Genomic DNA, 16377 nt, shown 5'->3' on the forward strand with positions numbered 1-16377 from the left:
TTGGCACACCAAGGATTCAGTTCATTGGAGGAGAATTGAACAATACTCTGGGAGGGGGAAATCCCTCTGCCCTTGGTTATCAACCACTTGGGATACTCTGTTGTAGAACCCTCCCAATGGCTCCATCACAAAAGAGTTCACGGTTAACCTGTTCCAAGGGCTTCTTTCCTGCAGCGTCTTCCATGGAAGAAAAATTCAGTGGAGACTCTCCTCTCTCTGTTTGAAGACCAGCCAGGCCAATTCTGGACCTCTGACCACCTGCAGAAGGTACAAAGGAAGCGGTTTCACATGTGCACATGTTCATGCCATCTTCCATGGACCACTAGAAAGACAACCTAATGGTTGAGAGCAAATCAAACCTAAACCTTTTCCTAGAGGACAAAATAACTAAATTGAGGTTGGGGCTGGGAGGGGGAAGCCAGGAAATCCCTCCTTCTCTTCCCTCTCTACAAAAACCGCTCTTCAAGAACCTTCTGTAAAGGAATCTTCTGTAGGGAAGCCTATTATTCTTATTATGAATGTTGGGTTGAGGGTATGGGGGGAAAGCAAGGAAATCCCCTCTTCTCTCCCCCCCCCAAGCCACCCCCTTGAGGCCCTTCTGTAAAGGGGTTGAGGTAGGAGAGGGGAAGCAAGGAAACACCCCCCCCCATGTCTTCTCTCCTCTGCAAAACCTCCCTTCAAGGCTCTTCTGTAAAGGGGTCTTCTGAAGGGAAGGAGACTATGATGATGAATGTTTATAGTGGGAGAGGGGAAGCCAGGAGATTTTCTTTCTCTCACCTCCAGAAGGCCCCCTTTGAGGCTCCTCCAGCTGCCAGGCACTCTCATTCTGTGGGGCATAAATATTTGGAAAAGGGGGCTCACAGAGAATATCTTTGCTGGTTGGTTGGATCGGGCTGGGAGGGGTCTTTCCTGGGGGAACTATTATGGAAAGCCATGGGGGCTAGCATGGCCATGAAGGGCAGAGAATGAAGCTTAAAGGACAAGGAATAGTAAAAGAGGGGGCAGAGGGAGCTCTGGAGGGAGAAAATAGGAGGTCCCTGGAGAGAAGACAGGCTGGAGGAGGAGGGAGCCAGACTCCAAGCCTTGAGAGGGATCTGTGGGGGAAGAGTGTGAGAGACAAAGCAAGGATATGGGGAGCAAGAATGGATGAAGGGAACAAAGAGAAAACTAAAAATACACAGAGCCCAAGGAGGCAAAGCCAAGAAGGGAGCCACCAGGAGAGCGGGGACCCAAATCACCTTTTGGGGTGATAATCCCATCAGGCAAAGAAAACAAAAAACAAAACCCTCTTGCTTGTGAATCTAGGCAGGGGTCTAGGAGGCCCACTGGATCGTCATTCCTCCCCTCAGAACAACCCACTGAGGGTTGGGGGTTTAACTGAGGGAGGGCCTGGCCCCACAGGTTTGTTGCAATTAATTCTTTGAACAATCAAAAAAGCATAAAAGTCTGCCTTTACTTACAGCCTTTGCCTGGGATTCTGTCAGCCTTTTTGGGTGGTCATAGAATTAAGTGGTAGCAATCCTCTGGGGCCAGTTTCTCCCTCAGGTGAGCCTCCCTCACTGGGCTGTTGTGAAGGAGAAAAAAAAAGGGGGGGGGTCAAGATCCGGGGCCTGCCTGAATCCCTGCCTACAATCCCAAGGGAGGGTTTGTTTGCCCAATGGGTTTATCAGCCCAAAAGGAGCCTTGGGTTCCCTCCTCTTCCTCTCTCCTAGTGGCTCCCTTCTTGGCTTTGCCTTCCTGGGCTCCTTCGATTCTCACTTTGCTCTTTCTTCCCTCCACAAGGTCCCAGATCCATCCATCCTCTCTCCTTCCCAGGACTCAAGGCAAAAGACTTTCCTCCCTCCCTCTCCCTACAAGATTGCTTTACATTGTATTTGTTGTTGTTGTTTGCTGCCCTCAAATCAGTTCCGTCTTAATTGGACCCTGTGGATGAGACATCTCCAGGAATCCCTATCCTCCACTACTCAGATCCTGCAAGCCCTTGCCCATAGCCCCCTCTAATCGAGTCTATCCACTTGGTTTGTGTTCTTCCTCTCTTTCTTCTACCCTCTATCTTTCCTAGCATTATTTTTTTTCCTAGTCATCCCTGCCTTCTCTGGCTGTGGCCAAAGTACAATACAGTGAACCCTTGTTATAAGCTGGGATTTGGCTCCAAGATCTCCTGTGGATAACAAAATATGTGGATGCTCAGGTCCCATTAAATATAATGACATAACAAAACGGTGCCCCTTATAAAAAATTGAAAATCAAAGTTTGATATTTAAAATGTATGCTTTTTTGGAACATTTTCAAACTGTGGATGCTTGAATCCATGTATAAAAAAATCAGTGTATAAGAAGGGCCGACTGTAGTCTCAACTGGATCATCTTTGTTTCCAAGGAGAGCCCTGGTCTGATCTGTTCAAGGACCCATGTGTTTGTCTCCTTGGCTGTCCATAGGACCCTAAGCATGCTTCATTAAACAATGGCCCCAAGGTCACTCAGTACTTCAATGAGCACCCTCATTGTCACAGGCTGTCCCGGCATCCACTTACTTTGTCTCGTCTACCAAACAGGCTGTTTCCTGCTACTATCTGCAAACAAGTTGGGCACCCCTGGGCCACGGGATCTTGACTTGACATAGTATGCACCACTGACTGTTGCCAGCTCCTCCAGTCTGCGTTGCACCCCGCAGCCCATGGACAAACCTATCAAAGTATGGCATTCAGCTGTCCACTCTAGGGGAGCTTTGTCACCCCTTTAGTCTTTTATGGGATGCGTGCTTTAGTGTTGTTAAGATGCCAATTCTGATGATTGGAGGTCAGAAAGTTTGGCAATTCGAGTCCTGGTGCCGCATGATGGGGATGAGCTCCTGTCAGTAGTCCCATCTTCTGCCAACCTAGGTCATTCGAAAGCATGGAATGCAAGTAGATATGTACACTTCTCGTGGGAAGATAACCGTTCAGTAAAGTTATGCTGGCTATATGACCACCAGAGCATCCTTGGACAACACTGGCCCTTTAGCTTAGAAACAAAGATGAGCAACCACCCTGTACAGTCACTTACAACTAGACATTCATATCAAGGGACTACAGCTTTAAATAATGGTTTAGAATCATCTTCGTCAGGCAAGGTGTTAAAAATGATCAGGGAAGAGAAAGGAAGGAAGGAGAAGGAAGAAGGAAGGAAGGAGGAAGGAAGGGAGGAAGGACAATGTTGATCATAGCCTGTATTTGGTCAAGATGTTGTATTTGTAAGCCTCAGCTCAGACTTATGGAAGGGCTTTACACAGATGGGTCCCTCCTCTTTGGTCATGTGGACACACTACCAATCTTAACCAAATGCGAGTATGACTATTCTCAATTTCCTTTTTTTCTTTCTTTCTTTCTTTCTTTCTTTTTTCTTTTTCTTCTGTATATTCTTAACATGTTTCCCGATGAGAAAAGTGGAGCTTCAAAAGCTTGCAACATGAATTATGCATTTTGGTTGGCCCAATAAAGGTATCCATTTTTGTGGATTTGGGGATGATACTGTACTTTACTAAATGGCCAACATGGCTACCCCTTGATAAGTTTTCTGATGTAGAAATCAGTGTGCAAAGGATATCTGAGAGGAACTGTAGTCAAGGGGCACAAGATCCTTGAATACCGATGTTCCAGAGTAACACAATATTCTACTGTAGAAATAAGGCAGTTTGACACACATTTTAAGTGCTTAGCTCCAGCCTATGGAAAACCTGGGAATGTAGCTTGACAAGGCCTTTAGCCTTCTTACCAAGAGGGCTGGTACCTCACCAAATGACAATCCAGGATTCTGTAGAGGAGCCATGAAGCAGACTAACAAAGAAAACACCCTAGTACCTTTTATATGAAATGAAGAACAGCTGAAATGAAGCTAGATGCACAGAATGTCCTCAACTCCCGGTAACCATGTAATATTGGGCTAGGAAAGCAATAAACATGCGTCCATGACTGTGTCATATGGTTTAATGGCTATGTGCAGGATGGCAGAATCCAAGTAATTCATGATGACCTGGCTTAACAAAGTTGATGCTGATCTTCACACTCCTAAACTGTGGAAAGAGATTTTGGGCTAGCTGCTAGTATGACTAAAGATTCCAGTTACTCACAAGTAGTGTTATGGGAAGAGATGTTTGAAATGTTGGGGAGAACAGTGCTCCCTTTATATATAGAGAGAACCAAACTCCACAAAATGGTTCACAAATGTTGTCCTTTCTTTCCATTGCACTCATGGCATCATTAGAGGAAGTTTAAATGTCTGTTATATAGATCGGGGTAGGCAACCCTTTTGAGCCAGGGGCCAGGTTGCTGTCCTCAGACACTGGGGGTCGAAGCCAAAAATAAATTTTTTAAAATTAATAATAATAAACCGGGACAATGTAGGACAAAAATTTTCTAATGGAGGGCACTTTTTAAAATAAAAAAAGAGAACACGCGAAAAAAAATTGCTGATTTTAAAAAAAATGTTAAGATAAATGGGTGTTTCTGAGGCTTCTATAGACAATTGCCCCACCATGCCCCTCGCGCGAGACGCAAAGGCCCGGCGGCAATCGGCAGCAGACCGGGCTGGGCGCGGTCCCCAAGGCCTTGCCGGCCGCAGGTTGCCCCCCTGTTATAGATCCATCTTTTTCATGTTGGTTAATAAGATTAATTGTTTTACTCATTCTGGCTTCCTTGTCTTAGCTGGGAAAAATTAAATGATTCTTTTTCTTTGAAAAGGGATGAGTTGGAGTATTGAATCCACAATAATCAGAGGCTGAATCTCACTTTCTGGATACTTTTTAGCTCTGGGACAGAGATAATCTTATTCTTAATCATTCTTTCCATTTGTTTGAGGGGGCAGATTTTAGTTATGTGAGGAAGTGAATAAATGTCATCGGCAAAAGCTCAAAGCTGCCAAAATATTGTTGGCGATTCTCTTGTCCTGCAGGCATGCAGTGACCAAAAACACAAACTCGGCCCAAACCAGAGGTGCCAATGTCAGCACTGTCTGAGGTGCTTGACTCAGTCTCTGTCATCTCGCATATGGAAAACAAACAAACAAAAACAAGCACACTAGTTGATTGAGTGCATGGCTCCGTGGAGACAGTGTTGAAGGAGGCACATAGTCACTGAAAGGCTGACAGCTATGTGGCTGCTGATGGGTTGATGCTGGCCACAACACTATCGCAGCATACAGCTCCCAGTACCCAAGGATTAGGGAGTGCAATCCACGCACATAGTTATTGGAGTGTGTCTGGGGTCACAGCATGGCGTAGCCTGGCTTACTGCAGTGGAGACCCTGCCCGACTTGGGGACAGCCTGCTGTGATGGAGGGAGAAAGGCCCAAAGTGGTGTGCTCAGCTTGAGTTTTGCCTAATGGGCCAAATGAGGGTTCATTGACCTCTAGTTGGTAGACTCCAGCATTACAAGCATGGTGGGGGTTAAGTTGAGGCATAGACTTCTGGGGACTGACTCAGTATGGACATAACATTCTCTAGTGCTCTTGTGGACATGGGGATTTTTATGCCTGTATACACTGGTCTAGAGGGAGACTCAATCAGAAAGGGCCATGAATTGAAAAGATTGAGCAAAGGGCTGGAGTAGGGGGTCATAGAGATGTCACAGGTTCCTCATGAGTCAAAGTCAACTCAAAGGCAGCTAACAACAATTCATTGGAATCAGTCTCCACTATGTCCTTTTGACACCCCTGAAGTCCTTGGTTTCAGTGCATAGTCCCTCCACAAATCAAGACAGAGACTTGATTCTGGCCAGAATTCCTATGGGTCAATTTTGCCCACGTTGAGTGTATCCCCACTACCCAAACATCAAACTCTGTCCAACAGGCAGGGATTATCATTCCATGAGGTACTTAGATTCTCTAGCAATCATAATGACTGCACTAGAGCTCTCTACCTAGCAGCCAATTCTAAAACCCCATAATTCAAGCTACAATTCCCAGGATTTGTTGGAGGAGGCATGGCAGTTACATGGCATCAAACTGCCACAATGGGTAGCATGCATACACCTTTGGCCATCAGTTTCTCTAATAGGGTTGTGAAGTCAGGTTTGCCCTTGGCCGTGAGGTTTATGGACAAAAACCTAGGACCTGGGGAATGGGTCCCTGGGATGTCATTAAATGTTATACATTAAGTGCCAACACAGCTGGTCACAATTCTCATTCAAATAAACCACCGTATTTTCGGTATGGAAATTAAGAAGACATATATCTAAATGGACTGTTCCTAGATCAAAGGGGAATGAGGGTTATTCTTTGTGCTTACTTGAGGAGACAGTTATAGGAGACTTTAATTTAGCCTCTCTTGTTCTATCCATAAGGTGGATGCAGAGCAGGTGGTGAGCCCTTGCACACAGCAACTGAGAGAAAGCAGGAAACTAAGCAATCCATAAACATCTCCCCCCACCCCAGCCCCCCAGCAGTCTTGGCCAGTTGCAGCAACAATACAAACTTGCAAAGCCATGCAAAATTTCCAAGCTGCGCTCTATAAGTGAGCTGGAGATTGCACACCCTTTGCCTGGACTTGTGCCCCCCAGAACCGGGGCTCAGGGCAGACCCTGATGTACGGCAACTCTAATGCTCCCTGTACAAAGAAAGAAAAAACACATGTTGCCTGAGAAGAAACCCCCCTCAAAAAGACATGATACTTTCTAGCCGGGTTTGGACCCTGAGGGCAGGGAAAAAAATCAGGGGTTGACCCAGGAATCAGTGAATATTGTGTGTCCAATGCAAGGCTGAAAAAGAGATAAAAAAGCTGTCAAGACGGATCTCTTCCGACAGCCTTCCTTGATGATCGATTCACCCCAGTGATATAGATTGTCCCACGACTGCCTATGTTGTCCCACTCTGTTATGACTGTTTTTAAGGGTTTATTTGATTTTAACTGTATGCTGTGATTTGTTAGGATAATGGGATTTATTATGTTTATTTGTTATTGTTTATTTATGTAAGCCGCTTTGATCATATTGAAGAGGCGGGATAGAAAACTAACAAAACAACAACAACAACAAAACATTTTAAAATCCATCTTCATAGTCACAACCAGCTGAATTCTGGAAACATTTTATTGAATAAAGACTGATGCTCCATAATTGTGGTATGTTTCACATACTCTGGTTGGGTAAGCAAGAATACAGATGCTCCAAATAATTCAATTTTTATTGAATGATTTGTAAAAGCTTTGGAGCAGAAATAGCCAATTGAAGCTGCGACAGTTATGGCTGCCTCCCACCCACTAGATCCTGACCCAGGCTGGCAGCCCGTGGGGTCAGGTTCTCCCTACAGGGTTCCTTCAGTACTCTCTCGAGAAACCCTTCAGTGTGCCTTCCTGGCTTGTGTCCGCACCCCTGGAACCCTTATGGGTTGGGGCAGTGGCACTACACCAAGATTGTGGGGCAGGGGACCCTTTTCTTGGCAACAGCCACTGATTCCTTTCCAATGAGCTGCCACTGCTGCCTTTGTGGCTGCCAGTCTCGTCCTGCCATGGGGGGGGGGGATGCAGGTAAGGCAGGAGAGGAACTTTGCTGTCACAGAACTTCCTGCTCCTTCCTGGGCCTCCTAGTTAGAGGGCCAGGGATGCTGGGTGTCCACATCTCCGCACGTGGCAGAGGAAATAGAAGGTGAGGAAGAGATGAGGAAAGTAAAAGGAGAGGAAGGAGGGGAGAGAGATTTTTCTTTAAAAAAAGTATTAAGGATGGAAGTACAGAAGGAAAATAGCCTAGGCTACAAAATTCTTGTCCTTTGGGAACAGTAGACAGGAAAAGACTGAAGACAAAGACTTTGTGCCTCACGTGACCAAGGGGACCTATCTCTTAAGTCCTGCCTACTGGGAGCGACTGGGAGGGACAACCCATGATTCCGAATGTTACATCCATATCTATTGGGCCACATTTCCCACACTGTTGGCTTTGAATGGTCCTTCTCCAGTGTGGACTCTCTCATGCCCCAAAAGGTCTGACATTTCAGTAAAACATTGGCATCTGAATAGCTTCTTCCAGTGTACAATCTCTGACGTCAAAAGGTATGAATTTAAAAAAAACGTTACTCACACTGCTGACATTTATATGGCTTCTTCTATGGGGGTTTAATATTTTTTTAATTCATTTCTTTATTTTTTCAAGCTCAAACACATTTCCAACTATTTAAACAAAAATATAAAAGATCCACAATTTTGTACTACTTTCTACAATAGGTAAGTCTTATTTCTTAAGCCAATTTCTTATCTATAATTTCCCATTTTTCATCGGTTTCATATAATCTACAGTATATCTCCATTTTCCTAACATCTTACCTATAAGATCACTCATACAAGGAAGCCAATGCTGTTGTCTATTTCAAACATCTTTATGTTCTTTGTCTTTATGTCCATCGATGTAGTATTTACACTCTATATTTAAAATTTATTGCTCAATATATTCCTACTATATTACTATGCTCATCTTCTATATTTCCCTCATTTATCTTTGGGGAATTATCAATTCTTTCCACTGATCAGAGAATTTTGGTTATGGTATGTGTTGTTCAATGTCCATGTTATCATATGTGAATACAGACATATAGGTGGAAGAGACCTCCTAGCTTCCCGTCCAGTGCCATGCCGGAATACACAATCAAAGCACCTCCAACGATGGCCACCTGGCCTCGGTTTTAAAAACCTCCAAAGAAGGAAAATCCACCACTTGGAGGGAGTGTGTTCTGATACTATTGACATTTGAATGTTTCTCTCACGTGCTGATATTCTGATGCCTCAAAAGGTGTGGATCCTTTCCCACGCTCCTGACATTCATAGTTTTCTCTCCGCGTGAAGTCTCTGATGAGTTAGAAAATTTGAAAGAAAAGCAAAATCCTTCCCCACTGCAGGCATTTGTATGGTTTCTCTCCTGTGTGGACTAGCTGGTGTTTTGAAAGGCATGAACTGTAAGCAAAACATTTTCCACATGCTGGCATTTGTATGGTTTCTCTCCTGTGTGGACTTGCTGATGTTTTGAAAGGTCGGACTTTTTAACAAACAACTTCCCACATTGTTGGCATTTGTATGGTTTTTCTCCTGTGTGGACTCGCTGATGCTTTGAAGGTCGGACTTTTTAAAAAAACACTTCCCACATTGTTGGCATTTGTATGGTTTTTCTCCTGTGTGGACTTGCTGATGTTTTGAAGGTCGGACTTTTAACAAAACACTTCCCACATTGTGGCATTTGTATGGTTTTTCTCCTGTGTGGACTCGCTGATGCTTGAAAGGTCTGACTTGTCAACAAAAACATTTCTCGCACTGTTGGCATTTGTATGGTTTCTCTCCTGTGTGGACTCTCTGGTGTCTCTCAAGATGTGAGTTCTTAGCAAAACATTGTCCAACTCCTGACACTTGTATGGTTTCTCTCCGTGTGTGACTCTTTGATGACTCAGAAGGTTTGATGTCTGAGCAAACATTTTCCACACTGCAGGCATTGTATGGTTTTTCTCCTGTGTGGACTCTGATGGGTCAGAAGGACTGACTTGTCAGCAAAACCTTTCCCACATTCCTGACATTTGTAGGGTTTTCCCCTGTGTGGACTCTATGGTGAACCACAAGGACTGACTTGTTGCAAAACTTTTCCACACTGTTGGCATTGTATGGTTTCTCTCCTCTGTGGACTCTCTGATGAGTTACAAGCTTTGAAAAAGAAGCAAAATCTTTCTCACACTGCTGGCATTTGTATGGGTTCTTCTCGTGTGGACTCTATGGACTCAGAAGGTTTGATGTCTGAGTAAACATTTCCACGTGCTGGCATTTGTATGGTTTTTCTCCTGTGTGGACTCTCTGATGGGTCAAAAGGGAAGAATTGTCAGCAAACATTTCCACACACTGGACATTTGTATGGTTTTTCCTGTGTTGGACTCTATGGTGAATCACAAGGACCGCTTGTTCGAAAAACATCTCCCACACTGCTGGCATTTGTATGGTTTCTCTCCTGTATGGACTCTCTGATGGTTACAAGATTGAAAGAGAGAAAAAATCTTTCTCACACTGCTGGCATTTGTACGGTTTCTCTCCTGTGTGGACTCTCTGATGTTTTGAAGGTCTGACTTTCCAGCAAACATTTCCCACACTGCTGGCACTTGTATGGTTTCTCTCCTGTGTGGATCTCTGGTGAGTTACCAGGTTTGGAAGAGGACATTTCCCACTGCTGGACTTTGTTGGTTTCTCTCCTGTATGGTCTTTCTTGCTCTATGTTTGTGTGAGAAGTAAAATCTTTTCCACATTGCTGGCATTTGTATGGTTCTCTCCTGTGTGGACTTTCTGATGCTTGAAAAGGTATGACTTATCACCAAAACATTTCCCACACTGCTGGCATTTGTATGGTTTTTCTCTGTGTTGTACTCTATGGTGATTCACAAGGTTGGACTTCTTAATAAAACATTTTCACACTGATGACATCTGTATGGTTTCTTCTCTGTAGACTCTATGATGCCTCAAAGGTTGAATCATGGTAAAAGACTTCATAATACTTTTGTTTTCCACCCACTTCTTCTATAAAGAAGGTTAAGGACACACAGACAAAGCCTCCGAGTTTGGAGAGGAAGGTTTTCTTGGGGCAACAATAGAGCTAAGCAAACTCCAGAAGAAAGAAAAAACATAACAAAAAAGTGCTTGGGCTCCCCTTTCCCCCTTCATAGATATTAGTCCGAATTGCTAAATGGATCCCCTTGATATGTCTGAAAAGAGGATCTGAGTCAGTTTGCAGTAGTTCATCCAAACCAGTTGTTAAAATTTGTCAGATTTACAGCTGCCTGTCAATATGTGAAGACCCGTGTGCGTGTGTGGTGGTGGTGAGAGAGAGAGAGAGTCTGTAAAACAGGTTGGCAGAGAAGATGAGAATGAGATTTGCCGATGACACCAAACTAGGAGAATAGCTAACACTCCCAAAGCACAGGATCAAAATCCAAAATGACCTGAATAGACTAGAACGCTGGGCCAAATCTAACAAAATGAACTTGAACAGGAGAAAGTTAATTTAGGGCTGCATCAATACAAGTATATCAAGGGAAGTAATAATGCCACTCTATTCTGTTCTGGTCAGGCCCCACCTGGATATTGTATCCAGTTCTGGGCACCACAATTGAAAAAGGATGTGGAGAAATGCAGCATGTCCAAAGGAGGGCGGTTAAAATGGTGAAGGGTCTGGAAACCCTGCCCTATAAGGAACACCTTAGGGAGCTGTTTAGCCTGGGGAAGAGAAGGTTAAGAGGTGATTGATAGCCCTGTTTAAATATTTGAAAGGGTGTCATATTGAAGAGGGAGCAAGCTTGTTTTCTGCTGCTCCAGAGACTAGGATCCAACAATGGATGCAAGCTACAGGAAAAGGATTCCACCTCAACATTAGGAGGAACTTCCTGACAGTAAGAGCTGTTCACCAGTGGAACAAACTCCCTCGGAGTTCCTTAGAGGTCTTTAAACAGGCTGGATGGCCATCTGTTGGGTATGCTTTGATTGAGTTCCTGATGACAGGGGGTTGGGCTGGGAGCCCTTGTGGTCTCTTCCAACTCTTAGTCTATGATTCTATGAGATGGTAATGGTGAAAACACTTAAGCCGTGCAGATGGGGAGAAAAATGCAACCTGAGATGTGTACAGAGTCCTTGCAGAGGTGAGAGTCACTATGTGCATCCTGAACTCATGCCCATCTTAGTTGTTGAAAGCAGCGGAGAGAGACTGGCCAATCGTAAGGAGAGTAGTGAATGCCTCACTACAGTAAAGCAGGCTTCCAGTTTGTTTAAAAGAGGCTGTGGTGAAGCCACTACTGAAAAAATCCTTTGCTACATCCCTCCCGACTGGAGAACTATCAACCACTTGGTCCTGCTGAACCTCTCAGGAGTTTTGATACCATCGACCATGGTATCCTCTTGGGTCACCTCTCTGAGATGAGGTACTGACTTACAGTGGTTCCAGTCTTTCTGGAGGGGTGGAGTGCTCAGGGATGCCTCTTTGACACCCTGGCCATTGCCTGTTGTGTCCCTTAGGGTTCAGTTCTGTCCCCCATGTTCTTCCCTATGAAACCACTAGGAGAGATTACCTGAAGTTCTGGGTTTCAGTGTCACCTGATTGCGGGTGACACCCACACTCTATTTCTGGCTACAGTAATACATGCCTTGATCACTTATATTTGAATACTGTAAAGTACTCTACATGGGGTTGCTTTGCAAACTGTTAAGAAAAATTCAATGGGCCACAATGAACCTCAGTGGATCTCAGTGGGCATTCCCCATAGTAACACCTGAAAAAAAATGGGAAAATGTTTTATAGTTTTTTGTGGCTTTTCGGGCTATGTGGCATGTTATAGAAGAGCTTCCAGACGTTTCGCCAGCATCTGTGGTGAACATTCTCTGAAAATGCCAGCCACAGATGCTGGCGAAATGTCAGGAAGAAATTCTTCTAGAACATGGCCACATAGCCCGAAAAGCACAAAAAAACTATGGATGCTGGCCATGGAAGCCTTCGACTTTACATTGAAAAATGTTTTGTTCCTCAGTATCCCCAATATCCCTTAAGGGAGCGGGGCAGTTTTGCCACTGTTGGCAAAAGCCATTTTGGACCAGGGAGCCTGTCCAGGGCCTAGAAGGGCTTAATGGGTACAAAACTTGGAACATTGCTCTGGAATGTGTCAAGGGGTATTTGGGGGCAAATACGTTAATGCCACGGTTCCTCCACTGCATCACTAAACTACAAATTCCAAGATTCTACAGGATGTTATCATGACAATTAAAGTAGAATCACAGTGCTATGACAATGTAATATGAAATGACCCTCAGTCTCCATAGAAGGGCAATGGGTTCAGTTCCTTACCCAGGGAGGACACATTTCCTAGTTTTCAATCATGACCTCCTCATACAAAGACCTTTGGTTCTGATTCAACAGGTTCCATTCCCCTTTGTGAAAAACACGGCCACATCCCGAAAAGTCATCTGCAAGAGAAAATAGCCCTCATCCACACAGTGTTCTATCAAAAGCAGAGGAAAACAGATGGTGTACCACCCATATTATTAGATCGCTTCAGAATACAGATGGAGTAGGACATGTTTGACTATTCCTTCTCTTTTTTCTTTACTCCCTGAATCTTTTATTTTTTTTATTATGGTTTTATACCCCGCCCTTCAGCCCTAAAGGCTATCAGAGCAGCTTGCAATATTATTTTTATAAGACGGTTTCCTGCCTTCAGGCTTACAATCTAAAGACATGACACAAAAGGAGAAGGGAATGGTGGTGGGGAGGGGATCACATCCATGTTCTTCTCTCCTTCTGAGGACGGACCAAGGCAGATGGTCTGGAGGGAGGATCTTCTCTTAAGAAAGAATAGTGGTGGGAAAGGCAAGATCACAATCTTGGTCTCTGATAAACTAGATTTCTCATGTGAAGGGAGATATTATTTAGCACTTGGAAGAGCCATCCAGTCCAACCCCCCTGCTATGCAGGAGCACACAAGTGAAGGGTTGTTCACTTCAGGGATCCTAGGATATACTTCTGCCCTGGGCATCAATCATTTGGAACCCTTTGTTCCTTCCAATGGTTCCATTGCAAAGAAGAGAGATTGGCTGGGAGGGGATGGCAGGCAACACTGATCAACTAACATTGCAAGATGGGGGGAAGAAGGTTCCAGGAGTGAGGGGCAGCAAGTGAAAAGGGGCGAATCCTAGTTGGGGCAGAGGAAATCCTGGGCTGAGACAGCAGACCATGACTACCAGAACGGAGGGCCCTGGTGGGAAGGTGAGGAGAAAGAAGGTCTGATAAGTAAGGGGGGGCCAGCCCATGGAGGGCTTTAAATGTCGACAGCAGGAGCTTATACTGAATGCGGAAGGGGAGGGGGAGCCAGTGAAGGGATGCCAAGACAGGAGAGATGTGGTCAGAGAGGTGGGCGGAAGTGATAATGCGTGCAGCTGAATGCTGGACAGAGATTAAAGGACGGAGGTGAGAAAGAGGAAGCCCAGCCAGGAGGACGTTACAGTAATCAAGTTGTGAGATCTTGATGCATTGGAGTTTTGATCATCAATGTTGAGCATGTTTGACAATGAATGGTTCGACTCAGGCTTGCATCCTTCTGAGGTTGCTAAAATGAGTAAGTACCCAGCTAGTTGGGGCAATTAGCTTACACCTTGTAAACCACTTAGGGAGTGCTTAAGTGCACTGATAAACGGTATAGAAATGTACTTGCTATTGCTAATGGTGAATAGGAGAGGTCTGCAAAACTTGAGTTTTGCAGATGTAAGAAACAGCCACCAAGTCAGGAGCAGGAGAGAACTGTTGCCATTTATTTCTATCACATCATGTACCACCTCCTCTCCATTTTCAGAGTGTATATTTGTAAATTAAAAGATTTCACATACTTGCCTTCCCTCTCCTGCTGCTCACAAGAAACAGATGCTACAGTAGTCTTACTACTCAGAGCACTAGATCCCCAAATGTATGAAACAATGCAAAATGATTCTTAATATCCTACTAGGGCTATCAAATGTACGTGTCTTTTTCTGGGCAGGTGGAACTGGTTCTTCTGGAGTTTCTGCTGAACTTTTCTTTTCTTGCACCAGGATTGCCTTCAAATGTGGGAAATGACAAGTTGTTGTCCAACTGCAGATCGGTGTAGTTAAGTGCAGCATCTCTGGCTGCAGTTTTAGTGGGTTTTTCGGGCTATGTGGCCATGTTCTAGAAGAGTTTATTCCTGACATTCAGAGAATGCTGAATGCAGAGAATGCATTCTTTGAAGATGCCAGGCACAGATGCAGATGAAACGTCAGGAATAAACTCTTCTAGAACATGGCCACACAGTCTGAAAAACCCACAAAAAACTATAGATGCCGGCCATGAAAGCCTTCAACTTCACGTATCTGGTTGGTTTGTATGTTTTTCAATCCAAGCTTAGGTTCTGATTCTGATCCTGGATCTGCTCTGCTCTATGTATGTCCTCAAGAGCACCAACAGTAATAATGCTGTTGCTCTGGGTTTTTTTTCCAGAAGACCTCATGACAGAAAGCGGCCTAAGAAAGGGCAGCTGGGTGGAAGGGTTGGAGTGCCAGAGGAGAGGCCTCTGCACTCTGGAAATAAGTACAGTATCATCCAGAATCCACAAGGCAGTCATACCTTTCTGGGGCCAACCAAAATGCACACTATACATGTTGCAAGCTTTCAAAGCCCTACTGGCTCCTTTCATCAGGCAAACATGTTAAAAATGATACAAGAGAAAGGTTTTTTAAAAAAATGTGTTAATCATAGCCCTGCATTTGGCCAAGATGTTATAGTTTATGTCCTCAGTTCATTTCTTATGAAAACGTATTCATGAAAGTGGGCCCCTCCTCCTTCTGGCCATGTGGCTACTGCCAGATTCAGTCTAGGAAATACAACTTAAATTACATTTGCAAGACAAAAAGCTCTACTGCTTTTGAGATCCAGTTTGTCTCAACTCCTTTGTGAGGCTACAAGCCCCTTAGTTAGGAAGAGAACACTGAATTTCTCAGGAAGCCTCCATGCTTTTTCATCAGGGTGTTGTTAAAGAAATAACCTGCCAATGCAGTCCCAATTTAAAAGGGAAAAATTTTGTTTTACCTTTGTTCAAGGTAGAAACCTCAAATAGTAAAGTCCCAGTCCATTGGCTCTCTCTTCAGGATTCCCCTCTGGCAGCTAACATGTAGTATTTTCACATTCAGAAAACATATTCAGGTGTAGCCATGTTGGCTGCAGAGCAAAGTACAGTATGATCAAAAATCCACAAAACAGTGATACCTTTTGGGCCAAGCAAAATGCACATTATACATGTTTGAAGATTTTGAAGATCCTCTGGCTTCTTCATCAGGCAAAGGTGTTAAAAATGATGCATGTTGACAATGTTAGTCATAGCTCAAGGGCTATACAGCAAAACATAGTATCATCCAACCCCCCCCCAAAAAAAACCTTTATGGGACCAACCAAAATGCACAATATACATCCTGCAAGCTTTCGTATCTCCACTGGCTTTAATACTGTAGTCACAGCCAACTTGATTCTAGCGCTGCATAGTGGCTCTCCAGATGGGACTGGATTATTTTTTATTTTATTTACTCCATTTCTGTGATAGATATATTTCCATATATAATCAGCCATAAACCAATGGCCCCACTTTCACTCAGTACTTCAATGTAGCACCCTCATTGTCACAGGCTGTCCCGGCATCCACTTCTTTGTCTCGTCTACCAAACAGGCTGTTCCTGCTACTATCTGCAAACAAGTTGGGCACCCCTGGGCCACGGGATCAGTTGACTTGACATAGTATGCCACCACTGACTGTTGCCAGCTCCCTCAGATCTGCGTTAGCACCCCTGCAGCCATGGACAAACCTATCAAAAGTATGGCATTCAGCTGTCCACTCTAGGGGAGCTTTGTCA

The 16377-nt window shown here is 44.4% G+C and overlaps 1 protein-coding gene and 1 pseudogene across 1 annotated transcript in view; one reads left to right on the forward strand and one right to left on the reverse strand.

Annotated features, from left to right (window-relative positions):
• Nucleotides 1–1567, reverse strand: part of LOC121922966 (zinc finger protein 260-like) — a 144355-nt gene extending 142788 nt beyond the window's left edge. The window contains exons 1-2 of the mRNA XM_042452977.1: nucleotides 1461–1567; nucleotides 149–258 (exon numbers count right to left, since the gene is read on the reverse strand). Of these exons, the coding sequence (XP_042308911.1) occupies nucleotides 149–184 (36 nt within the window). The 5' untranslated portion in view covers nucleotides 185–258; nucleotides 1461–1567. The remainder of the gene's footprint in view (nucleotides 1–148; nucleotides 259–1460) is intronic.
• The window catches only part of LOC121923054, a 173083-nt pseudogene that overhangs the window by 46324 nt on the left and 110382 nt on the right, over nucleotides 1–16377 (forward strand).

The sequence above is a fragment of the Sceloporus undulatus genome, chromosome 2 (genome assembly GCF_019175285.1).
Source record: "Sceloporus undulatus isolate JIND9_A2432 ecotype Alabama chromosome 2, SceUnd_v1.1, whole genome shotgun sequence".
NCBI lineage: Eukaryota > Metazoa > Chordata > Lepidosauria > Squamata > Phrynosomatidae > Sceloporus > Sceloporus undulatus.